This window comes from Chrysemys picta, chromosome 6, assembly GCF_011386835.1.
Source record: "Chrysemys picta bellii isolate R12L10 chromosome 6, ASM1138683v2, whole genome shotgun sequence".
Lineage (NCBI taxonomy): Eukaryota > Metazoa > Chordata > Testudines > Emydidae > Chrysemys > Chrysemys picta.
This window is the reverse complement of record NC_088796.1, coordinates 43,938,645-43,965,909: the sequence shown is the minus strand read 5'-3', so window position 1 is coordinate 43,965,909 and position 27,265 is coordinate 43,938,645. Positions and strand designations below refer to the sequence as shown.

The 27,265-nt window shown below is 41.7% G+C and overlaps 1 protein-coding gene across 2 annotated transcripts in view; it reads right to left on the bottom strand.

The window, feature by feature from the left end:
- Positions 1–3,948: 3,948 nt before the first annotated feature.
- HOMER1 (homer scaffold protein 1) overlaps positions 3,949–27,265 on the bottom strand; it is a 144,083-nt gene continuing 120,766 nt past the window's right edge. For both annotated transcript variants that reach the window (XM_065550054.1, XM_005286435.5), the window contains exons 7-9: positions 15,057–15,167; positions 13,113–13,193; positions 3,949–6,634 (exon numbers count right to left, since the gene is read on the bottom strand). In XM_065550054.1, the coding sequence (XP_065406126.1) occupies positions 6,446–6,634; positions 13,113–13,193; positions 15,057–15,167 (381 nt within the window). In that variant the 3' untranslated portion in view covers positions 3,949–6,445. The remainder of the gene's footprint in view (positions 6,635–13,112; positions 13,194–15,056; positions 15,168–27,265) is intronic.

The following is a 27,265-nucleotide window of genomic DNA, read 5'->3' as shown; positions in this document are numbered from 1 at the left end:
GAGTTGTATGTCCTGCCTGGAAAGCTATGAAACTTTGACAATTTCTAAACTGTGTCATGTGACAGATTCTTGAGGAGAAAGCTTTCAGGATTTTTTTACATTCTAAAATATGTTTTAAACCTGTGCTTTTTTCCATGTCCACAAACTAAATGATCTAAAATAACATCAAGATCCAGATATAGTGGTCTACCCAAGCTCACCTTTATTCAAGATTGGACCATGAGCTGCAAATGTGGCTTTAAATCACATATATGCTCTCCTAATCCCAGGGCTGGCTGCCCATACCCCAAAGGGTCATTCTGGCAGCTAGGACATATTGGTTCCCCAAGTCTCCTTTGCTTTATGCCAAGACATGAGCAAAGTGGGGAGCACAGGAACCCCTATTCCACCTATGGATTGCCCTACACATGTGGAATCCCCATATAGACTATTAGGCCAGCTTTCCAGTTCCTTTACACTGCCAGAACAGTGGAAAGTAGCTGAACTAGGATCCAAGATCTAGCCCACAGACTGTACTCACTATCTTATATTTAACATAGTGGGTCAAATTAAACTCTGATGTAAATTGGGTAAATCCAGAGGTTCGTTTCATTAAGCAGGACTAGGAATTTTAAAAATATTATTCAGCGATAAAGTCCTAGCTTTGTATCATTGAGAGTTGGTGCACGGATGTATTATCGTAAGAAAAAGCTCAACCAACCAATCAGGACATTGCTTTGCACAATCCAGGGCCTTGTTTAGAGAAAATGAGTGCATAATTGTGTGTCTAATTGGCATAGTCAGTTACTGACAGTGCACACACCTCTGGCCCAAGTGGGCTTGACTTTTTTAAAATTACTCCTCAATGTTCAGAGCTGTACTCTAATCAGATTTACATTTGGCCTTATTCTAAGGTAAAGTAAAGCCATCAATATATTCTTAACGCTAATGGGCCAGACTCTGCAAGATAGAGAATGACAAGGAAGGATTGCAGCTTTTTCTCCTTTGCCTCCCACCCTGAATTTGTGACAACAGCCTGATGCAGATTTTGCATATGACTCTGTAACTATCTCCCTCAAAGAATACGATGCATACAGGACATTGTTCAATAGCCTTTTCAGCACAGAAACAGAGAACATGAGGATGGAACCAACTGAGGTTCACCCATTTACTCGAATTAAACCTGGATTTAACCCTTAATTGATAGGCTAGAGAAGGAAAAGACATAGAAAAAGAAAACTTTCCACGGCTGGCAACTGAAGGAGGATATTCAAACATATTTTTCCTCAATTGATGCATTCTTCTCCATTCTCTTTTATTAAAAATTTACTTAATTAAAAAGGAATTATCTTCTCCAAATGCCACCATCACAATATTAGTCACAGCCACCACTTCCTTACATTCAGTTTCAATTATATCTGTGTATTCACTACGCTAAACTACTTCTTACCTGAAATGTGCTCTTCTTTGAGATTTTATAACAATTAATTATTCCATATCCTTCCCAGTACCATGTAAAGTCCACTGCTGATGAATTATTTTGTTTTCCTTTCCAGTTTTCTTGGAAGTTTGCTGAGAGCAGGAAATCATGGCCTATATTACTGCTGACAGATTTTAATACGTCTGTATAGAAGAATACAACTTCGGGATCATTCCGGCATACAGATTACGAGAGAGACACTCCAAAAACTAACTTTCCAGACGAGGATGTACTTATAAAACCTTTTATGTCAAAGTCAGGATTTCACAACATGACACGCCAATGCAAAATCCAGTAGCACCTGAAGGATTAAGGTAACTGCTGCCATCACTTGCACACTTTTTAATACTTGAAAAAGTTTTAAGAAAAAAATAAAGAGAAAAAGTACATTCTCCAGAGAACAGCAAGTGTTTTTCAAAATAAAAATTATATTTTTGTGGTTTTTTTCCTTTTTCTTGTTGGGGTTTTTTTTTCATGATTTTTTTTTTTTTACAAGACTCCATAGTTGTCATATAACAAGTTATACACAACAATGTGATTGCTCTCCTCGCCTGTGTAGATGCTTCACATTTTCAGGCTACAGTACCCAACGTTGTTTTCTGGCATTCCCAGTTTTATCTAAAGTAAAATACAATCAGGGCCGGCTCTAGGTTTTTTGCTGCCCCAAGCAAAAAAAATTTTGGCTGCCTCCCTCCCCCGTCCCAGCCCTGGGCTCCTCGCCGCACCCCCCCCACCCGCACCCCCATGCCCGGGGCTCTCACCCCCCCCACCTGCACCCCCTGCCGTCCCAGCCCTCGGCTCCCCCCTAACTCCCTACCATTGCCCCCACACACACACCTCCTGCCGCCCCAGCCCTGGGCTCTTCCCCCACCACCTGCACCCTCCTTCCGCTGCAGCCCTGGGTCACTGGTAACTCGCTCCCAGGGCAGGTCATTCAGCAGGAATTTTGGATGTGCACAGCACACAGACAGAATTGGTTCCCATATGGTTACAGAACTGCAGTAAAGTGGAACAATTTTCAGCTTGTGTGATTGGAGGATATCTGGATGCATATTATAAGACTGTCCTCCATAAATGAGGGAAAGTTGAGGTGCCTTTATTATTCTTTTGTTCCACTCTTTCTTTTTATGGGGAATTTCCCAATGCGATATCACTGTATTCCTTTTAAACAAACAAACAAACAAAAAAGGCAATGGGTGCTGAAAATAACAATTCCAGTCCGAATAACCACTGGGAAGCATTTCTTGCTCAATTTTATCCTACTTTTTCTACAGCAAGTTACAGTGGTTCAGTATATTTGATTTGGGAGAAATGAAGTAACTGAGCTTGAGTACTCCTGAATTTTGAGGTGATCAAATCTGGAAGGCAGGTGCTGGGGGGAGGGGGCTGTGGCTCCGCAGGGGAGCACGGCAGCATGTATGCAGCAGCGTGACTGGCACTGCGTGAAGCCAGACACACTGGTCTGAGTGGCATGGTAAGGGGGCTAGGAGGTTGGAAAAGGGGTAGGGAGTTCCGGGGGGGCAGTCAAGGGACAGGGAGTGGGGGGGGTTGGATGGGGCGGAGGTTCAGGGTGGGCAGTCAGGGGCAGGGAGAGGGGGGGGTAGATGGGTCAGAGGTTCGGGGGGGCACTCAGGGGACAGGCAGCAGTTGGATAGGCATGGGAGTCCCAGGGGTTTGTCAGGAGACAGGTAGGGGGTGGAGTCCTAGTGGGGAACTTGGGGGGGGTGTCTCAGGAGGGGGCAGTTGGGGACAAGGAGAAGGGAGGCTTAGATAGGGGGTGGGGGTCTCAGGAGGGGGCAATCAGGGGACAAGGACCAGTGGGGCTTACATAGGGGGTGGGATCTGGGGGGCAGTTGGGGCAGGGGTCCTGGGGAGGTGATCAAGGAACAGGGAGCAGGGGAGTTGGATGGGTTGGGGTGTCTGTGGGGGGCAGTCGGAGGGAGTGGATGGGGGCAGGGTGGGGCTACCGTCCCTCCCCGTGGAGTGTCCTATTTTTTGAATGTTAAAATATGGTATCCCTACCCTTCCCAGTGCAGCTCTCCATTCAAAGCAGGCTGTAGAATGAGGTCTCAGCTTCCTCACTCCCTCCCCCTCTTTCCTGTTGGTAGTGGCCAAGGGAATGCTGGGAAATGTAGTTCTTTCCCTGCTCCAGGGCTGGCTCTATAGGCAGGGAGCTAACCAAGGAACTACAGCTCCCAGGGCCCCTTGTTGGTTCTCAGCTCCCATGCTGGATCCCTGCCGCCCCTGCAAATGGGCTGCCCCAAGCACGTGCTTGCTTTGCTGGTGCCTAGAGCTGCCCCTGGATACAATGTATAATACCTGTCGCTGGGGAAAAATTAATGTTTCAAATATCTTAATACAGAAGTGGAGAGGCTACAGTAGGTATAACCACCTAATTATGAACTTTAGATTACAATTTCTACACACTCACCTACTGAAAATGAACATTTAAAATACTCTTAACAATAAGATTTTATTTATATGTGCACTTATGTCCACCTTATCCCATATCCATGTTTGACAACTACTTGGGAATTCAAAGGTGCAGCCCTCAGTAGATTGAATTATTTTAAAAAATGAAATCAAGCATCTCTACTTTATGAGAAAAGAAAATTTCAAATATTATTTTCCAATTTTAAATTTCATTTCACTAGGAAAATATTAAAAATGTGCACATCTAAATTTTTCCCATGTACTATATATACATATGTGTATGTATGTATACATAAAAATACTCATGTAACACACATATACAAAAAATTTAAGTGGAAATATTTTTGTAAGCTATTTTCCCACATTTAAATGATATTTTTAAAAGTTCAGATAATATAATTTTAAATAATATCACATTTATTATCCTATCAACTTGCTATTGTTTTTCCTTTTACTTCCTCCTAATTAAGCCCATCCAGTTTTAATGGGCTTGATTCTCCTGGCACATAAACCAGTTTTAACCAGTGTAACTCCACTGACATCATTGCAGATTCTTGTGTGTGTAATCACTGGTGTAAATCACAAGAGAATCAGCCCCAAATATCTTCATGTAAATTAAAATCTGGTGATTTCTGCTCACCTGATGAAGTTACCCATATCATCATCATTTAACATCCACCACATAAAAAATATGTAACTCACCACAGAAAGCTTTCAACCACATGCACGCTGAACTAAGCTTTTCCCCCTCTTAATAAATAAAATAGGTGAGAAAATACCCTAAAAATATGGAGGAAATGTAAATGGTGTGTACAGTACATACAGTATAATACATGATGGTTTAGTATTTGATCTAAACTGTTCTCCTGACTTGTCAGGGGAACCTGATAAATCACTTGTAAAGAAAAAATGATATTTTATAAACAAACCAGGTATTTTCTCTCTTTCCAATGTAAATTAGAATGTGTGTATTATATATACGGTACACACACACACAAACCAGACCTACGTTTTCTAGTTTTGAATATCACTCTGTAAAAGTGGAGAAAATTGTCTGTTATACAAATTTAGTAATCATCTGGATTTTGTATTTAACATTCAAATTAATTTTGGGCGCAAACAAAAACTCAGTGCATCTTGAGACTCTTGAGTCTGATACTCATTCATACATTTAAAAAAAAAAACCCTCTCCAACATTGCAGGCAATTTATGGCAACAACATACTTTGATGCACTTCCCATTCAATAAGCAAACATATGACACTTGGCTTACCTTTCAATGACTTTTCTTAAAATAAATATATTATATAGCGAAATGCATGTTTGCCAAAAGTCTGTTAAAATTACATCAAAACAACTTTAAAACCCATTCACTGAGGATAAGTGAATTCAGTTCCTCTTTTTAAACAACTATGTAACAGTTCAGAATATTGCCTGGTGTGGTTTTGATAAAGATGTGGTGTGAAGAACTATACAGAGAAAACATGTCTCCATTTCAATTTGCTATGACTACACAGCTTCTAAAAACATTTCTCTTGGCTGGGCAAGTTCAACGTAAAGATAATCCCCTTGTAATAGCGCCATCTCCTTAACATGATCAATAAACAGTGTTCTCCACTAGCCATTATCACACAAAACTGAAATGCACTGATCATTCAGAAAACATTTCTTGCAAAATAGGCTAATAAAACATCTTCAAGTAACTGCACATTCTAATTATATTTGATGTTTAATATGGCCAGACAATAAATGACTGGCTATCTATATTTAGCTGTGAATGTCAAATTTTAAATTTAAAAATACTTTTTTTCTGAGGAACTCACCTGCCTTCATTGGTTGGCTTCAAAATGTGTAATAAAATGGGAGACAGTATCTCATTGTAAATACATGGAATTAATATGGAAAGTAAACCATACACTGGACAATATTATAGAACACCAGAGTGAACTTCATAAAGAAATACAGTATCTTCCAGTATAAAAAAAAGGAAGAACTCTATACAAGCAGTTCTATTAACTATGTTTCAATTAAAGATGCAATTCTCTCTCACTCCTGGCAAGAATTAATTGGTAATGGCACTGTTTCTCAACAGTGCAAAATATCCTGAGAAATTATTAAGATCACAACAAAAGACAGGGCTGTCATCACTAAGTTTTTGCACAAAACACATCAATTAGATATCTTAATTAAATAAAAAAGCAGATAATCTACATTATGTCTAACACAAAAAGGGGATGTGACCTGGGACACTGCTAATTCTTCCACTGGCTAATAATTAGAAAATCATTGCATTTAATTACTGTTAATATCTTTCTTCAAGTTATTTATGGCCAATAATATACATGGAGGTAATTTGTAATTCAAGTGTTTTCTTTTTTAACTAGCTACAAGATGAATTCTAAATTTTACATTGAAATATACTGTTCAAATTTAAAATAGGCCCTCTTGGAGGAGCATTTTTCTAATTTTGTGCAACTTTGATGCAGAGCCCAACATAGTCCTATGAAGAGAGACAGTGCATCTTTAAGATGATTGGCACTGAAATCCCATTTCTTTAGCTGCATTCTATTAGCTTGGCCAGGTTATCTCGTAATTCTGTTAGTTCAAAGATTTTTCCATCAAGAATTTCTAAAAGTGTCTTCAAGTTATTGCGAAAAGCTTCTTGCTCATTCTGACTTTTCTCCAGACGTTGCTCTAGATCAGACAGCTGTCCTTCCAGGTCCTTGTTTCGAATTTCTACTTCCTTCAGAGAAAACATGTAGTATGTTAATGTACTGTTTATAAATAGAATGTAGTTTTCTCTTTCTGCTGTCATTCATGTCTGTCTTAGTTAATACAGGTTTTAAAAGACCACAATTAAATTATTTGCAATCTTTCAGTTACTGCTAACTAAAAAACAGGTTTTTGTTAAAGGCCAATGAGGAATTTGAAAAAACACTATCTTCCTTTTATCTTCTCAGTAAAACATCCAAGGGACAGGACATTTGGAACAGAGTGATAAAATTATATAGCCACTGAGTGCCATATTGAATGCAAGACATTAACTGAAGTATATTTGCTATTGTTTCTGTTATATAAATATGCCACTTACTGAAAGTGGCTTCTCAAGGGATTATTTTAATCTTAGCCATTCTCCATTTTAGAATACATAGATTACTCAAAGACACACACCCCACTAAATAAAAAGAATGATCTTATATCTTAGACATTACTTCATGTATGAATGAAAACTATCCCACTGTAAACCCACTGTATATGCTATTTCACACTACACATTGACCTATATAGAGTAAGACTAATATCAAGATCAAGATAACTGTACGAACGTATAAACAACCACAAAATAATAATTACATCTTTTATTTTACTGAAATATATGTTTCAGAGCTTCTCTCTGCTCCTGGGTGCTATTTGAGTAGTTTCTGAGCTGCCGTACATAGACGCTGTTCCAATAGAACAGTGGGTAGGAGGGGAGACAATGTGTCCACATCTCAAATGCAGCTCAAGGGGAATTACACCGTGGCAAATGTCTTTTCTCATCTATAAGGCAGAGGAGCAGCCCACAGTTGCTATAGGTCACAGAACATGATGCTGCTCAAATCCGGGCTGTCAGCTCAAGATGCAGAACTGTATGCTCGGACCTCTAATCTCTGTGGGTCACGTATTAAAGAGGAGGGCAGCTATAATAAGCTCCATTTTATGCAAATTGCGTGCTGCCCTTGGGCTCCTGACAAGTTATCAACATGAGCCTCATTTGTGTCTGGTGTAGCTTATTGTTATTTGAGTATGTCTCAATTTTAAATTTCAATTAAATTCTAAATTCTATTGCCCTGCTCTTTAGTGTTTACACCTGTGCTGTGAAATGTGTAAAACTGGAGCAAATTACATGTAAATGATTACACAAATGCAATGTAGTAAAGAATCAGCCCCCCTTTATCCAGATCATCAGTGACATATGCCTAAAAAGAAGGTGTTAACTCTTTAAAATTTTCTTAGCTGCACAATGTCTATTTCTTCTTTCCAAAGTGGAACTGATTGCTGCTCTTTCTCCTCTTGTCTTTCTGACCTCCTGGCAGAGCCCCTTCTCCATTTCCCAATGCTACATGCAGTGGGATGTCTTCCTTAACCCCAAGATCTTAACGTGCTGTAATCAGGGAGGGCAAGAGGATGTACTAGAACATTTTTCATATCTAATGATATTCATGTAGATGGATGTGTGAATATCATCTAAATATTAGTAATCCTGAATATGTACATCATCCAGGTCTAAATAATGGCTGATTTGCCTATATCTAATATTGAACACCTTCCTCAATCTAGTCCACAGTCCAACTGCTCTTACAAAGTTAGGAATTTTTATCTAATATCTAGCATAAACATTCCTTTCCTTACTGTGCCCTTGCTCCTTGTCCTAATATCTTTTGAGAATATGAATACTTACTTTCTTTCATTTAAATTATCTTGTGGGTACTTACAGACTGTATTTAAGTCCCTTTCTTGTCTTCTCTTTTCTAAATTATACACAGTTAGCTCCCCAAATATTTCCTCATATATATTTTCCTCCAATTCTTGCATCATATTTGTTTCCCTTCTTTGTATTTAGCATACTTACTAATCTGCAGGAAACAGAACTGCATGCAATATTCCAGCTCCTGTTGCAGAAGTGTTATGAAAATGTTATCTCCCTAGCTTTACATACAACCTTCCTATATATACACCCCAAAGAATAGCACTAGCATTTTTGGCACAGGTATTGCCTTGCAAGTTCATATTTAGTTTAGTGTCTGCTATTACAACTAGGTCTTTCTCACACTTGTTGCCTTCCAGATAGCTGTCTCTCTCCATTCCTATCTGTAGGTATGAGATTTAACTTTATTAGTAATGAATCTCATCTTGTTATAATCAACTCGCTCTTCTGATCTCTCCAGGTCCATTTGCAGCTATATTCTGTCCTGTGTTTTTGAGCTCCTCCTATAATGGTACTGTGATTAATTTTTTAATACATTTTTATTCTAAATGAAAAAAATATTAACACAACAAATAGTGTTTGTTGTTTTCATCATAATAAAGTCCTGTGGATCTTAGTGCAAGGTATGTAGTAAACAGATTAGAATTAAATAAATATACATGTTTTGAGTAAAAGCTATATTTATGAATCTGCTATTCTAATAAAGGAATATTTACTTATTGTGAGCTTATGTGATCATGGCTGATTGCGTATGCTTTCTCTACATTATTAATGAAAATATTAACTAACAAGGCTCCCGATACTTACCCCTCTACTGTGATAGCTTATTTGATACTGTTCCCCATTGGAGTTCTTACCATTAATGGATTACTCTCTGTTTCATTCCTGTTCATCAATAGATTTTTATCTAGTTGATATGCAGGACAATGTGATGTACTTTATTTTGTATAGCCTTTTTTAAACAAGCTGTATTTCAAAACATTTTAGAGGAACACAATACATTAAATTGAAAATAAAAAATAGAAGAGAGAGGAGAGAAATGAATGGTTATGCAGAAAGGAGAAAACATCTGTTTTTAGACAAGATCTGAAAACAGGTGATGGATCAGAGACTCACAGAAATGTAGGGCTGGAAGGGACCTTGAGAAGTCACCAAGTCCAAACCCCTTTGCTGAGGCAGGACCAAGTAAACCTAGACCATCCCTGGCAGATGTTTGTCCAACGTGCTCTTAAAAACTTCTAAAGATGGAGATTCCACAATCTCCCTTGGAAACCTAATCCAGAGCAGAGCTACATAGTTAAAGCTTTTCCTCCTAACATCTAACCTAAGGGTATGTCTTCACTAGCAATGTTAAAGCGCACCAGCTGTAAAAAAACCACCCCCACAAGGGGAGTGACTACCAGTGCTGGGAGCATGGCTCCCAGCGCTGGTGCACTGTCTACACTGCCACTTTACAGCACTGAAACTTGCAGCGCTCAGGGGCGGCCACTGGGAGCTGGGGGCGGCCGTGCCTGTGGACGGTCAATAATATATGGAGATATACCTATCTCATAGAACTGGAAGGGACCCTTAGAGGTCATCAAGTCCCACCCCTGCCTTCACTAGCAGGACCAAGTACTGATTTTGCCCCAGATCCCTAGGTGGCACCCCCTCAAGGATTGAACTCACAACCCTGGGTTTAGCAGGCCAATGCTCAAACCACTGAGCTATCCCTCCCCCCCCCCGCTTAGCCTGACGCGCCACATGTGGTAGGTTGCCAACTACCAGGGGTGAAAGTAACTTAAAGGACTTACCGGTACGCTGGAGTCCAGAGCTGGGTTGTGGCCTCAACCAGAAGAGGCGGGGCCGTTCAAGATTTAAAGGCCCTGAGGCTCCGGCTGTGGCTGGGAGCCCCAGGGCCTTTAAATCATCCCGGAGCTACCAGCTGCAGAGGCGGCTGGGAGCCCCGGGGCTCAGGGGCGAATTAAAGGGCCCAGGGCTCCAGCCACCGCGGAGCTCTGGGCCCTTTAAATCACCACGGGAGCCCGGCTGCCAGAGCTCCGGCGGGGATTTAAAGGGCCCAGAGCTCCCCGCAGCGGCTGGAGCCCTGGGCCCTTTAAATCCCCGCCACGGAAGTCGGTCCAGTCCGGCACGGCGTACTGGCTCTTGCCGGTACACCGTACCGGCTTACTTTCACCTCTGCCACCTACTACACTTGTCTGTTTTGAATTACATCTTGTTGATTTCAGACTAATTCTCTAATGTGTCAAGGTCATTTTTAATTCTAATCCTGTCTTCAAAGTGCGTGCAACCCTCCCAGGTTGGTGTCATCTCCAAATGTTATAAGCATACACTCCACTACATTATCCAAATCATTGATAAAAATATTTAATAATACCAGACCCAGGACTGACTCCTCATAAAATCATACAAGATTAGGGTTGGAAGAGACCTCAGGAGGTCATCTAGTCCAATCCCCTGCTCAAAGCAGGACCAGCCCCAACTAAATCATCCCAGCTAGGGCTTTGTCAAGTCAGGCCTTAAAAACCTTTAAGGATGGAGATTCCACCACCTCCCTAATTAACCCATTCCAGTGCTTCACCACCCTCCTAATGAAATATTTTTTCGTAATATATAACGTAGACCTCCCCCACTGCAACGTGAGAACTAAAATTCAGAGGGATCTTGATAAATTGGAGAACTGAGCTATAGACGACAAAATGAAATTCAACAAAGACAAATGTAAAGTGCTACACTTAGGAAAGAAAAACCAAATGCACAAATACAAACTAGGGAAGAGGGGGTAACTGGCTTGGTAGCAGCACTGCTGAGAAGGATCTGGGAGTTGTGGTGGATCACAACATCAACATGAGTCAGCAAGGCGATGCTGTTGCAAAAAAAGTAAATGCATTTAGGTTGCATTAATAGATGCATAGCATGCAAGTCACAGGAGGTGATAGTACTGCTCTACTCGGCACTGGTTAGGCCTCAGCTGGAGTAGTGTCCCATTTTGGTCACCAATTTATAGAAAGGATAAAGAGAAACTGGAAAGGATCCAGAGACAAGTGACAAAGATGATCAAAGGAATGAAATGCAAGCCATATGAGAGCAAAGGAGGAAGGAATTGGGCCCGTTTAGTTTGAAAAAGAGAAGATTAAGGGGGACACGATAGCAGTCTTCAAATACTTGAAAGGCTGCCATAAAAAAGATGGAGAAAAGTTGTTCTCTCTTGCCACATAGGGCAAGACAAGAGGAAATGGGTTCAAACTACAGCATAGCAGATATAGATTAAATCTCAGGAAAAACGTCCTAATTGTAAGAGCAGTAGGACAATGGAACAGACTGCATAGGGAAGCTCTTTCATTATAAGTTTTAAAAAGGAGGCTGGAGAGCCATCTGTCTTGGATGGTTTAGACACAACAAATCCTGCATCTTGGTGGGGGTTAGATGAGATGATCCTTGCAGTCCCTTCTTACCCAATGGTTCTATGATTCTAACAGATACAGACAAAGGCAATGCAAGCCTCTTCCTTGCCCTGTCTACACATTTCAATCTATATCTGTAGAGACCTATTCTAGGAATTGGTTATGGGCCCAAGAGAGACAATTCAGATACGAATTTCAAAGCTCCTAAATTTTGGAGGTGTTCGAACACAGGGTCTTAGTTAATGCCCATCTCTGCTCAAAATAAAAGAATAGTTCAGTCACCAACTACATCTGGGCTTCTGCTGAGTCTGCCATAGGGTTTTCAGTTAAAGGGACAGACTGAGGCCACTGATTCATTTTACACAGGAATACTGAATTGTCATACTAATGATTTTCAAATTGGGGCTACATTTAAACTGACTGAGAGATGAAAGGCTCCATGTTCCATTTCCAGTTTGCGGAGGCATTCAGCTCTAAAAACAATTTTCACAAACAAAACAAACGCACCCCGATAAAACCCCCAACCCAAATCCTGGGTTTAGAGACTCCTGAGAGAATGTTAAGAATTGTTGAGTTATTCAAACCAACAAGGAATAAAGAGATACTGTATATATGGACACTTTAAAATCAAAGTACAGTTGCAATTTGATCTAGATTCATCCCAGTGTGTGCTAAAGAACCTGATGAAGGCACTCAACGGCAGCAGGTCTGCCAGACTGGGCCGGCTCCAGGCACCAACTGAGCAAGCAGGTGCTTGGGGCAGCCAAGGGGAAGGGGCGGCACGTCGGGCTCTTCGGAGGAAGGTCCCTGACCCTCTCGGAGGGAAGGACCTGCCACCAAATTGCCGCCGAAGAAGAAAGCGGCACAGTGGAGCTGCAGCCGATCACGATCGAGGCTTTCTTTTTTTTCCCCGCCGCTTGGGGCGGCAAAAACCCTGGAGCTGGCCTTGCTGCCAGAAAGGCCTGAGAGAAGCCAAGAAGTGCTCAAAATGGGAACAGTGTTGACCAGTGAAGGAATGTGGCCAGAGAATGCATTCATGTGGTGCATCTCCTAAGCAGGTTCCACTACAGTGGCTTCTATGGAGTTCCGGCTGCTCCCCTATGGAGCAGTTAGATCAAATGGCCCAAGGGAGGGCAAATGGCAATTTGGTGTGAATTCCCCCTGGAGGACATGGAGTCCAGACTGGTTCATGGAGGCATAAGTTACACCTCTCTCTGCCAGTTTGGGTGAACCTAGCTAGGAACAAATAAGCTGCACATATGATAAATATAAGTGTCTGCCTATTGCCCATCTTCCTTCTTCTCCTACATCTAAATTAATATATATATATATATAATACTGATGCTTACCTGGAGCTTCTGGGTCAAAGCATCCCTCTGTGCCTGAAGCTCTCTGGCATTATCAATTTCTTGTTTCAATCTTTCTATTTCCTGAGGGAGCAAAAACAATTCCTTTAACAACATATTACCGGATCTTAACTCAGTGCAAATAAGCCACTTAGTCTCTTCCTGGCCAAATCATTCCAATTATACCAAAACTGACACTGAGCAGCTGCTTATCTTGACACTTCGTGTGTGGAGTTCAAACTCCCCCACACACACACTAATAGTATGGAATCAGCAACTTCTGTAATTTATTCATCTGCATGTTAGACATTCATACACCAACAATGAGCAATTCCATCTTGAAAAGTGTAGTAATTCAAACAACATATTTGCCATCAACATTTAAACTTTGTGGAGTTTCTCTTACTCTCCCACCCCAGCAAGGCTGGAATATTTTTTCTGGAAAATTGAGGGTCATGGTAATTAAAAATTCAATCCTGGTCTGTATTTATTTAAAAAAAATATTTTAGTGTACACTAATGTACTCCTCCTCCTTTTCAAAAGAGAAATCCAGACTTCAGTGGGGAGCTGCTTCCTATATCATTAGCAAGGGATGAAGCCAGCAGCGGCAAGAGAGAGGGAACAGAAATTGCCTGAACACAAAGTTCTGACCACTGACTGCCATATGAAGAGAGACTGATAAGAATGGTGTTTTTAGTTTAGAGAAAGTATGAGGGGATGAAGATAATAAAGGTGTACAAAATAAACGGTATAGAGATTAGATCAGACATTTCTGTTCACTCATTCTCATGATACAAGAACAAGCAGTTAGTCAATGAAACTGAAAGGCAGCAACTTTAAAACTGATAAATATTTTCCCCCACAATGCACAATTACCCTGTTGACCAATTTGCCACAAGATATCACTTAGGCCAAGAGCTTAGCAGGAATCAAAGAAGGACTGGATGTTTACATGGATAACAAGAGCATACAGAATTACAATGGTAAGGATTAAAAAACAACAGGAAAAAAGAAACCAATACACATCTCCACATCTCAGGACACAAACCGATCTCTTACAGGGGTTAGGAAGAAACTTACCCTGTGGGGAAGTTATTCCATAACTGCCAATGTCTGGGTTTCTTGCACTTTCTCTTAAACATCTGGTGCTGGCCACTGTTGGAGACTACTGGTCTGATCAAGTATGGCAATGCCAATGTTCCTATATACTGCTCGTTATAGAATCTTTGGTAATGGGGGAGGCACAAAAGCCAATTCCCGCCATAGTCAGCTCCCTTCCTCCTCTTATCCTCCCCCTTCAATATAGGGACAGTTAGCTATCCCTTTTGGGGGCAGGTGTGCTTCACTTTGGGGCAGCACAGGTGGCTTCTCTAATTCCCCATACCCTCCTACTGCTGGCCCAGACCCTGGCTGACGGCACAATAAGCAGCACTGAGTAGGGGGTGGAGCTTATTTAGAAGAAAGGGGCAGGGCCCTCAGGACCCCAAAATCTGCTATGTTAAAATAATCTTAACTCATAAAGATTGGTTTGTTTCTCACCACGAACTCACTTCCCCAATAAAGGAAAGCAGTGCTTATAGCTGCTTTTTAAAATAAATACTTGCACTGACATTGCTTGTCTATAAATGAGATTCACAGTGCTTCATTTTGACTGCTGCTTGCTTCAGTACATGTTTCCTTTTGCAAAGAAAGGTACTTGGGAAGAGTGAACAAAAAAATGCAGATTTTTGGCTCAGATACACTAAAATCCACACAATAGCTGTGATTGACAATCTGTAAGAAAATTTATTAGCCTCAAAAAGGCTAAAAAATGGATTCTTCTTACTTTAGTCCACACAGAAATTACCTCTGTGCTCACAAGCAGATTTAAGATTACATTACAAACTGTTATAAATAATATGATTTTTAAAGCCACTTTAAAATGTTATGAATAAAGTTAGCAAATACCTCTTCTTTCTTCTTCAATGTGGATTCTAATTCCTGTATTGTCTGGTTTAATTCTGTTTTATGTGTATGGACTGCATTTGCTTGACTGCTCACACACTCCAGCTCAGTCACCTGTAGAAATAAATGTCAGTAATAAATATAAAATTAAGTGACAACATGAAGAATTACAAGGTGCTATTGCTTCTTTGCATTAACACTTACATCTGAAATATATATCTGTTGAAATATACTTATTAACTCTAAAAAATATATATACGGATTAAAATGCTGAAAATATTTTTGTAAAACATTAGTATAAAATTCTTTACCCAATTGTTTTGTATAATATTTCCCTCCTCTGAAATTTTAAATGTTGTTGCAATTTCCAATAACTGAAAAATATTGGTTCTGTAGTCTGAAAAAAGCCCCTTTTGCATGAAAATGTGCACTTAGTAATTTTGAAAATGTTCAGGGAAGAAGAGGCATTATCTCTCTAGAGTCCACATGGTCTAGAGGATTGATCACAGATTTGTCTAATCTGATCTATCTAATCTATCCATTGAAAGTTTTTAATATTGCATCATGTTAATCAATGCCCACCCAGTCCTCTAAAAGACAACTACAATTTCTCAGACTGAATTTCTGAATTTGTATGCAAGGTGTAGTACTGCATACTTACCTACCAACACATGGCTGCAGACATTTAACTCCTTTATATTTTCAGATCTCACCTTTAGGCCAGTGGCTAAATGGCACATTTTGGTACTATACAGTTCCCTTTATTAGCAGACAGAGTGCTCTGTCCATCTGTCTTTGGATGAAACGCATAGCAATGGCATGTACAATTTTGATTTGAAGAGATGTTAATATGCCTGTTGCTATACACAGACAAATGATCCTTGAGAGAACAATGGGTAACATTTTGTACATCCATGAATTATATTCTATACTATCATATTCTACTTAGAAACACTGTTGTTCATAAATCATTGAGAACACTGATGAAGCCATTATGTTTTCTATCAATCCAGCTCTTGTATGTGTGAAGTAAGCTAAAAATATATTATGAATAATAAATAAAATGTTACTGAAAAATATTACTGCACAAAGCCCAACAACTCAGTTTTCTAAATAAATTATTTCCCTCTGAAGCTTAAGGCTCTAATTTTCTTTAAAGACCATAATTACAAAGAGTCTGCTTAATTACAGATACGATGTGCTCCTGATTTGCATGAAGCATCTTTTAAAAGGGCCAGATTTTCAGCAGTTTAAAATGAAGGTTACTTATTTGTAACCAGAGTTCTTCAAGATGGACTCTGCATATTCACACTCATCAGTTGTGCTGGCTGGTGCAGCCTGAACAGTGGAGCTTTCTCCTAGCAGTCTCTGTTAAAGGGACACTTCCCTCAGTGTTCCTGAATATTCTGACAGAAAGGCTATAAAAAGTGGAAGGAACTGCTGCTGCTTCAGTTCCTTCCACCCCGTCTCAGAGGTAGATTTTATTAGGACTGTGAGGAAGAGTGGGAGGGGGTGGAGATTGTGACTATCCAGAGCCCATCTCAAAGAACTCTGGTTACAGGTAAGAACATAAGAACAGCCATACTGGGTCAGACCAGTGGTCCATCTAGCCCAATATCATGTCTTCTGACAATGGCCAATGTCAGATGCTTCAAGGGGAATGAAAAGAACAGGGCAATTATCAAGTGATCCATACTCTGTTGTCCAGTCCCAGAGGCTTAGGGACACCCAAAGCATGGGGTTGCCTCCCTGACTATCTTGGCTAACAGCCATTGATGTACCTTGTGACAGCTTGGATCACAGAAACCCCCTTGGGGCTGCCAACTGATGTGCCATGACTACTTCTGCCCCTGCTTTCCCTGCCAGCCTGGGACTCCAGCACCCTGCTCCAACACAGACCCAGGGTCTGAATTACTTGCCCCAAAGCTGCAGGCTTAACTGAAAGCAGCTTACAGAAGTGTTCCTGTTTTTAACACTCAGATGCCCAACTCCCAATGGGGTCTAAACCTTATACAGTGTAAACTCATGAATTGTTCGCCCTCTATAACACTGATAGAGAGAGATGCACAACTGTTTGCCCCCCTCCCCCCAGGTATTAATACATACTCTGGGTTAATTAATAAGTAAAAAGTGATTTTATTAAATACAGAAAGTAGGATTTCAGTGGTTCCAAGTAGTAACAGACAGACCAAAGTGAATTATCAAGTAAAATAAAATAAAATAAAACACACAAATCTAAGTCTAATACAGTAATAAAACTGAATACAGATAAAATCTCACCCTCAGAGATGTTTCAATAAGTTTCTTTCACAGAATGGACGCCTTCCTAGTCTGGGCACAATCCTTTCCCCTGGTACAGCCCTTGTTCCAGCTCAGGTGGTAGCTAGGGGATTTCTCATGACTGCAGCCCTCACTTTTATTCTCTTCCATCCACTTATATATCTTTTGAATAAGGTGGGAATCCTTTGTCCCTCTGGGTTCCCACACCCCCCCCCCCCCACACACACTTCCCAATGGAAAAGTACCAGGTTAAAGATGGATTCCAGTTCAGGTGACATGATCACATGTCACTGTAAGGCCTTGGCTACACTCGGGACTTCACAGCACTGCTGTGACAGTGCTGCCGCGGCAGCGCTGTGAAGCGCGAGTGTAGTCGTGCCGCCAGCACTGCGAGAGAGCTCTCACAGCGCTGTATGTACTCCACCTCTCCGAGGGGAATAGCTGCGAGTGAGCGTGCAGCGCTGCAGGCTCCGATTACACTGGTGCTTTACAGCGCTGTACTCGTTGCACTCAGGGGGGTGTTTTTTCACACCCCTGAGCGCAGCAAGTTGCAGCGCTGTACACCGCCAGTGTAGCCAAGTCCTAAGACTTCATTACCCACTTGCCAGCAAACACGTATACAGGAAGACTTACAAGTAAAACAGAACCATCTACAGACAATTGTCCTGGTTAATGGGAGCCATCAAGATTCCAAACCACCATTAATGGCCCACACTTTGCATAATTACAATAAGCCCTCAGAGTTATATTTTATATTTCTAGTTTCAGATACAAGAGTGATACATTTATACAAATAGGATGACCACACTCAGTAGATTATAAGCTTTGTAATGATACCTTACAAGAGACTTTTGCTTGAAGCATATTCCAGTTACATTATATTCATACTCACCAGCATACTTTCATAAAATCATATAGAGTGCAACGTCACATACCTATCCTCCATGAATTTATCTAATTCTTTTTTGAACCCAGTTATAATTTTGGCCTTCACAACATCCGCTGGCAATGAGTTCCATTGGTTGATTGTACATAACCTTCATTTCTTCTTTGAATGTCCTCTGCATATTTCCACTCATGGCATAGTTTGGAAAGCAGTACTTCATAAATGGGAGGTGGAACTCAGTGTCCTAATTAAATAAGGACTGAAGTACAACTCTACCAAACTGGGTGTCTACTCAAGGTGCCAGAACTAATATGTAATGTTAAGTAAAAGTATGTACAGTGCTCCAAGTGGCAGCCCTACATACCTTCCAAACTGGCACATGTCTAAGACATGCCAAGGATGTAGCCATTGCTCTAGCAGAATTTGATATAATCCAGCAGGGGGAGAATAGTTGCTAATCTGTAGCTTTCCTGAATACACCGTCTCAACCCATTTAGATATTGTTTGTGTCGAGACAGCCTGTCTGCATAGGGAAAAAAGAGATGTGGAAGCCTGTGAAATTCCTTAGTCTTACTCAGATAATAAGCTAGGGTTCTCTGAGCATCCAAAGTATGTAACCTAGATTCGCTCTTGTGACTGTGAGGAATAAAACTGGTAAATTTACTGTTTGATTAATGTGAAATTTCAACACTAAGTAAAAATACTGAGTTAGGACAAAGCACCACCCTTATATTTGTAAAAAATAGTGAAAATTGGTCCAACGACAAGAGTATGTAACTTGCTCACTTGCCCAGCTGAAATTATAGATGTTATAAAAGCAGTTTTAATAGACAAATAGAATAGAGAGCACTCTGCCTAAGGCTCAAAAGGCAACTTTATGAGTTGCACTAAGACTTAATTGAGATCCCATGGCGGAATTGAGTCATTTACAGGTGGTTACAAATTGGAAAGTCCTTTCATATATGTCTTGATCGTACTGTGCGCAAAGTCAGATGTATTGTCTACAAAAATGGTATGCTGATATAGCTACTACCTTGAGCCATAAAGAGGAAACTGACAGATCTGAAACCTTTAACTGAAATAAGTATTCCAGAATTGGTGTTAATACTAGTTCTGATTTGTTATGCGTTCAGTTTACAAACCTCAGTTATTTAAGGCGAAAACATTTTCTGGTAGATTGTTTTATAATTGAGTAGCACCTGTTGCACTTCTGAAGGACAAGATGTTTTAAAGTGTGTTAAAATCCTATAGCCCAGGCAGTCAGATGTAGAGATAGAGTATCCAGATGGTAAATCCCGCCCTGTTGTTCCAACAATAAATCTGGTAATGCTAGAATCAGTCTGTGAACTCAATAGCAGCAGTAGGTTGGTGTACCATTGTTGCCCCAGCCATGCTGGAGCAACTAAGATTATTTTGGTTCTATACTGTCTTATCTTTCTCAATAATTTCTGCATTAATGCCAAATGTACAGCAGGCCTTTTCCACAACTCAGGAGAAACACATCCAATATGGATTGGGTGTCCTTTCTTGCTCTTGAACAGAATTAGTGACACTGTGTTGCGTCTGGTGGCAAATAGGTCTTTATCTAGACATCCCCAGAGGCTGAAGATGTTGCGTATTAGTTTCTTCTTTACTGATCATTTGTGTAATTGCATCATGTCTCTACATAGTTGATCCACCAGTCATTGTGCTTTCCCATCAGGTGAAAGGGCTATGGGATAAATGTTGTGCTGGACACACCAATCCTGCAACTTGATTGCCTCACTGCACAATTGAGATGAATAAATTCTGCCTTGTTTATTGACGTCATACATGACTAACTACCTTCCCTTTGATGTGAGGTAGAAAAGATTTGGCAGCCAGACATATCTCTCTCAACTCTAATGTGTTTATGTGTAGACTCTTTTCCTGAGAGTTTTAGTGTCCAAGTGTGGTACTGAGTCCACAAGTTTTGGCTGCCTGCTTGGAGAAGGGGGGCTTGTGCCCTATGCTTAGCAACAGTTCTAAACAGTTAAATATAAATAAACTCAGAATTTGGCTGTCTGTGCCTTTTAATAAACAAACAATAACAAAGTAAGCACTTATTTGCAGCACTTGAAGGCAAGGCCCTGACCTGGCATTGGGCTTGTGGGCTAGCACTGAGGAGCACAGTCTCTGCCCAGTCTCACCCAACTCTTCCCCTGAGAAGAATCAGGGAAACATTCTTAACTGGCCTGCTGGTTCCTGATTGGTCAGTTCTCCTCCTTGCCTTTCTAGGGCTCTGGAGGACTAAGTCTTGTTCATAGCCCAGCCTCACTGTGTGTGCGGATTTGTGTGTGGGGAGGGGGGTGTCAGGATGCCAACACCTCTAGTAGGGGTTAAAGAAGGCCTGATAGATCCCAAGGGCCCAATCTCCTCCTTCTAGAATATCCACACCATACCAGGAAAAGAAACCTGCATTCTAGCGCTGTGAACCTTGGTATTGCACACAAAAGGCATATGGTTGCAGTGCCAAATAACATTGAGTAATGCGAGGACTAGTGTCCTTCATCACCTGCAAACATTTACAGGGTGGATTGTCCATTATTAGGTCAAAGGGAGACCCTAAAAGATAATCATGTAATTCCCCTACAACCTATTTGATGGTCAGGCATTCTTGCTTGATGATGAAGAATCTAGTCTCTAGTGGCTGCAGCTTCTGAATTACATATAGTATAAGATCCTCCACAACCTGAAAGTTTTGTGACCCTGCTCCCAAATGTACTTCAGAAGCATCCATTTGCAGTAAGAACTGGCATGAGAAGAAGTCCAGACTCTGAAGTACAGGCTGCTGACATAGGATACTCTTTATCTTGATATTGGCTTCATCACAGTCAGTTGTCCACTGGACTACTCTGGGTGCAGTGGCCTTTGTGAGGTCTGTCAATGGTGCTGCAAGGTTTGCGAAGTGGGGCATGAACCTAGTGTAATAGCTGGCCCACTCCCAGGAAAGCACTCCCCCTCCCCTATAGTCACACTATATCCATCCATACCCTGCTCCAATGCTGTACTTATGAGAGGAAGGAGATCAAGGGAGCCCAGAGGTGTCCTTTAGGTGCTACCTGTTGGCACTGAGGTCAAGCCTCACAAAAATTCACTACTTCTTTGTGGACCCCGGCTGATAAAATCTGCCCAGAACCCTCTCTAGGGTTTTGTCTCTGCCCAAGTGAGCAATGAAGGGACTGCATGTGCCAGCTGTAGCATTTCTTTCTGAATGTTTCAAAGCACCAGGATCTAGTGGCATACCTCACCTGGGCAGGAGTTCTTCTCCACGCAATAGAGTAAATCATTTTGCCACTTGAAATAAGGACATTGGGAGGTTTAAACCTCCTGAGAGATAGTTCCATTAACCACCACAATCTAGGTGTATGCCTCTCCAAGGATGTCATTTCCTTGTTCTTCTCAGACCAAATCAAAGGAACTGGCTAACAGCATTGGGTTGACGTTGGGAAGAGAGTTATCTCAAGGCTGTTCTGCTGAGCTGCCAGCCATCTTGTCAGCTGTCAAGGCTGTTTGCAATCAAGCAAGTTGTCACTGTTTCTGAGTCTTCTTGAATTGCAAGAAGCCATTACAGAGGTTGGAGCCCACAATCGGGAAGATGTCAGACAGATGGTCAGATCTGACGTCTGAGCTCTCTGAGTGGTGCAGTAATAGCAAAGAGAAGCATTGCCAGTCCCTCCCAATTATTACTTCCCATGGCAAACTGCGTGTTACACCAACCTGAAGCATTCTGGTTGGTCCAATATGTTCAAATGTTGCCAGGCTATTGGGTAGGTATGAGTATCCCCGTGGACCCGGTCACATACACTGGATCATCCTTCTGTTGTTCTCCAGAATCCAGTAAGGTCTCCCAGACTAGGGTTCAGAAGCACCTTGAGTTTATTAGCTCTGATACTGTTCAGCCCCATAGGACTACTGGATTTACAAATCCTTAGCAACAGTTCTCATCTGTTTTTCCTGAGAGGCCCTAGCACTCCATGAACCACACTCTATGAAATCGCGTGAGTGACTGATGTACCCCAGCTTTCCACAGTGGAAACAGATGATCATTGGTTTAGGGAACACTCCCTGACCTGCTCCCAGGTGCAACTCCATGTACTTCCTCTCTGATGCTCTTTTGGTGGTGTTGTGGGGTGCCTTATGGGGTCCATGAAGAGGGTACCTCTCATTCTGAGACTTCCCCAGGAACCCTCAGCCCTTTCCTGGTAGTTCAGGTTGATTCCTCAGGAGATTGGGGCCAGGCTTTTCTAGGCCTAGGTGGCTCACACTGGTTAGGCCAACCTAACAGCATAAAGTCCTCTGTGACTATGATGGCACCTTCAGTGGTGCTGGAGTTATGTCTGCATATAGTAGGTTTGAATGGTGGCTTGCAAAACCTCTAGATACTGTCTGAGCACTACAGACTCTATAATCTCGACTGGAGAGCAGGAAACCAGATGAAGCAAGTGGGTGGCCCAATCCTTTAGTTGCTGGGCCATGGAACAGGGCTGTGTCCCAAAGGAGAAAGTTTCTATCTGGAACCAGTGCTGGTAAGTCTCCAGTGATCCCCTTGTCAGTCAAAGATGGCAGCTTTCAGGGTATCATAGTCCTTTGTGGCTTCATCATTTAAGGCCCAGTAACCTGTCTGAGCTTCCCCAGACAGAAAAGGAGCTAGTCATGCATCTTAGTGGTCTTTTCCCACTGAGCAGCGTAACATGTATCTCAAGATCATCATCAGGTCCCAGTTTGGTAAAGTCTATTCCTGACCGCAACAGTGTCACTCTGGAATGGGAGTGGCTGGTGATCCACTCGTTTATTGCCTCCGGGAACTGTCATTGCTGCTATGGCTGCTGCCTCTACAGTAGCTTGAGGAGCACAGCTTGCTGCTTCTGGGTGGCCTCCTGTTGCACGTCGAGGAAAAGCCTCTGCTGCAGAGCAGTATCCTCCATGGTTCTCCTTTACAGGAAGGGGGAATCGATCCCATTGCTAATACCAAGTTGGGATAGGTGTGGCTGCTCCATAGTGCCTCTTGTGGGGCCAAGTGTGGTACTGCAGGTGTTCCCTGCCTTAGACCACAAGTTCTGGCAGCCTACTTGGAGCAGGGTGACCATGTCACAAACTCAGCAACAGTCCCTAAAGAGTTAAATAAAAATAAACTCAGATGTTGGCTGTCTGCACCTTTAAATAAACAAACAACATACTTAGTTGCAGCGCTTGAAAATAAGGCCCTGACCTGGCCCTGGGGTTCTGGGCTAGTACTGAGGAGCTCCAACTCTGTCACAGTCCTTATCTGGCCTGCTGGCTCCCAATTGGTCAGTTTCTCCTTTTGGCCCTTCTAGGCCTCTAGAGGACTAAGTCTTGCTGGTAGCCTAACTGGGCAGGTGGGTTTTAGAGTGCCAACACCTCCAGCAGAGTGCAGAAAAGGCCTGATATCATACTTAAGATGTTTTACAGCAAGATAGACAGACAGGCTAGGATTAATGAGAATAATAAAACATGAAAAAAGGGTTATATAGAACTGTAAAGACGAATGCTAATTATAAACATACTACATCAAGGTTCTGGTTGAATATAAAAATATACAGGAAAAAGGCAAGCAGTAACACAATTTTAGCAACAAAAACAATAGGGAAGGACTAAGTACAGAAAAATAAGGTCAAGCTAATAGTATGTAGCCCGTTGTTCAGTATGCGTGATATGTTGCTTTTGTGTTTGATCCACAGAGGATAAGAGTCTGCTACAGCTCCCAACTTGAGGACTTAGGCCCCCATCCTGCAAACACTCACTTACTTAACTTTACTTAAATACGTAATTCAATTAAAGTAAATGATCTTACACGTCTAAAATACAAATTATAATGCAGTTTTACCAAATTGCATAGAAAATTTAATTTTCAAAACTACACTATGCATCATTAAACAGATGTAAAACAAGTCATTATTTCTAGAAACTCCAATTCATTCTTGTTTCTTTCCTTTCTCTGTAACAAATGTGATTATCCACTAGGGTTCTCCCTCTCACTATGTACACTGGCTTTTTTGTGATTTTCTAGGACAATCTGATTGGTGTGTGAGCTTCCCAAGAGAACACAGACAGACACAGATATAAAAACCGCCCATGCAGGATGCTCTCACAGAAAAATCTTGTGTACAGAGAACCCATTTAACTACCCTTTAACATGCAAACCCGTACTGGGGTTTTTGCCTCCCCTTGAAATCTATCTTAATATGAATATTTCTAAAAATCAGGGCTATTCATTACAGGAGTCTCTTTTCTTGACAAGGCTCTCTTGGGACCAAATGGCATGTTTCTTGGGAGCTTAATGGACAGATTTTTGGTCATGTTTCATCTACATGCCCTCTGAAGAAAGAGTCAGATTTAACAACTGAACCTAATACAATGATAATCCATTTGCCAAAAAAGGCACAGTCACTTAACCTCTGCTTGCCATCATATACTGTAGCTAAAACATTGCCTCCTTGTCTGTTATTCCAATGTTTCAGCAGAATTTTAAGCACCAGTTTCTATCTTTATTATAGAGGGAGCTAACTGAGATGCAGTAACTTGTCAAAATTGTGCTTTAAAAAATATGTCGCTGAATTAACTACCAAATCTAACAGCTTCTCCAGTTCCAAACATGGGACCTGACCCTAAAAGGTACTGACTGATTCTTGTAAAGTGCTGAGGGAAGTGTTGAAAGTGCTCAGAACCTTGCAGGATCAGGACCAGTCTAGATTAATGACCTCATTTGATCCACTTTTGCATCAATCATGCTGACTGCATATTGATGTTGATTTTTTTTTTAAATGCTGGAACTCCATATACACCTCTACCTCGATATAACGCTGTCCATCTTACTGCGTTATAGGTGAAACCACGTTTTATTGAACTTGCTTTGATCCATTGGAGTGTGCAGCCCTGTTCCCCCAGCCCCGGAGCACTGCTTTACCGCGTTATATCCGAATTCGTGTTATATCGGGTCGCGTTATATTGAGGTAGAGGTGTATTTGCTTAGAGAGCTGGATTTATTGGGTCAAGTCTATCTCCATGCTTAGGAATTCCCAATGAAGACAGCATACTGGGTGAGATTCCATTGTAATTATTTATGGCTACATACCTATAGACATCATACCATAACTACCAGCCAGCTGCATAACTGGAGCATCATGATTACAACTAATGTTCATATTCCCAGAAAACACAGATTTAGAAGAGCTAAGGGAGTAGCTCACTAAAAGAAGTAGCAAAGGAAACCTGTACATATACACAAGCAGACTCAACATACATTATTCCATGGAACAGACGGCAGTAGGTATTCACATGCCAGTTTATAACACCAAACTGGAAGGACCTGACTTCTAAAACAGGGGTTCTCAATCTTTTTCTCTCTGAGCCCCTGCCGCTCCCCCCGCCCCCCGCAACATACTATAAAAACTCCATAGCCCACCTCTTCCACAACAACTGTTTTTCTGCATATAAAAGCCAGGGCTGGCATTAGGGGGTAGCAAGCAAGGCAACTGCCCAGGCCACATGCCCCCTGGGGCTCAATGAAGCTAAGTTGCTCAGGCTTCAGCCCTGGGTGGCAGAGCTCAGGGCATCAGGCGTCAGCCCCATGTGGTGGGGCTTCAGCTTTCTGCCCTGGGCCCCAGCAAATCTAATGCTGGTCCTGCTTGGCAGCCCCCCACGGGGTGCCGGGCACCTGATTGAGAACCACTTTTCTAAAACACCTATCTTTTCCAGTTGTGCTTTTCTTTCAGCATACTCAAGAGGATGGCATTTATGGAAGAAATGTATGGGTTTTTTAAACTGAGGTCACCTTCACAATTTTTTCTAAGGTAACAAAAATTAATAAAATAGTAAACAAACCACTAAACAAGACACAGCTCCTTTCTGCAAGTACTGATGCTGCCTTTGCTTTCTAATTTATTCCCAAATGTGGAAGTATGATTTCATAAGTGCAGAAACACATTCCAGGCTGGTCAGAGTGAAACTCCTGTGCCAACTTAATATAAAGAATAAATTATATTAAAATATAAAATATTACAAAAAAAAGAGAAATAGCACAATGCATATATTACAAAAACAGATCATTTCATTACTGCAATTTTGTGTAAACTTCATTCCTCTGTCATGCATTGTCATATCTCCCTATATCAGGCCAGATTCTCTAGTCTGTCAAATTCTTTCTGCACTGCTTACATAGGAGGATATTTACTACTGAGCATATAGGTCTATGCATAGTAGTGTAAGAGTATGCAGGATTGGGTCTTCAGTGAGAACGATGGACTTGATTCTCCAATGAACCCAAGTTTGCTCAGGTGCAGCGGAGAGAAGAGGCTGTCAGGAGGTTGGCTGTGACTCTTTGATTCTCAGCTGCCTCTCCGTGGTGCATGTAAAAGTTGTGGGGCAGGGGAGGGAGCTTTAACTTACACCACAGATGTAAGATACCTCAGGGACCTAACAGCAGTGGAGAGTCAGGCATAGCATTGGGGCAGGTGGGAGGTAAGATCTGTTGCAGAAAGTAGTGGAACTGTCACAAAGTGAACCTAAAGCACCTGGAGAATGCCACTGGAGAATTTCTTCCCAGATCAGCTCTACCATTAGCTCCAGCACCTTCTGTGTCACAAACCCCATGTCAGCGGACAATCAAGCTCATCATGTCTAAGGATGCCGTCAGAGCCCAGATCATCATCCCTTCCCAATTCCCATAGCAAAACCCTCAGTAGGAGACTACGAGGAGGAAATATCCACAAGGATCTCCTCCCTGAGATTCGCCCCCAATCCCAATATCTACCTCACCACCACCTCCAAGAAAAGGCTGCACCACCTCCACGCTTGGCAGGCCGCAGGTATCCACAGGAGGGACTGGGCCTCTGCAGCTACTCATAAAGAACCCCTACCACAGGCTCCTTGGCACTACATTTCCTTTACAATCAAACTACTGGACACTCCCCTGGTTGCAGCTGCTCAAGGACCCCCAGATGGAGGTTTTGTGGGAAAGATAATATAGGCAGGTGAGAGCAAGATGTACCCCCCAAACCCTGCTTCT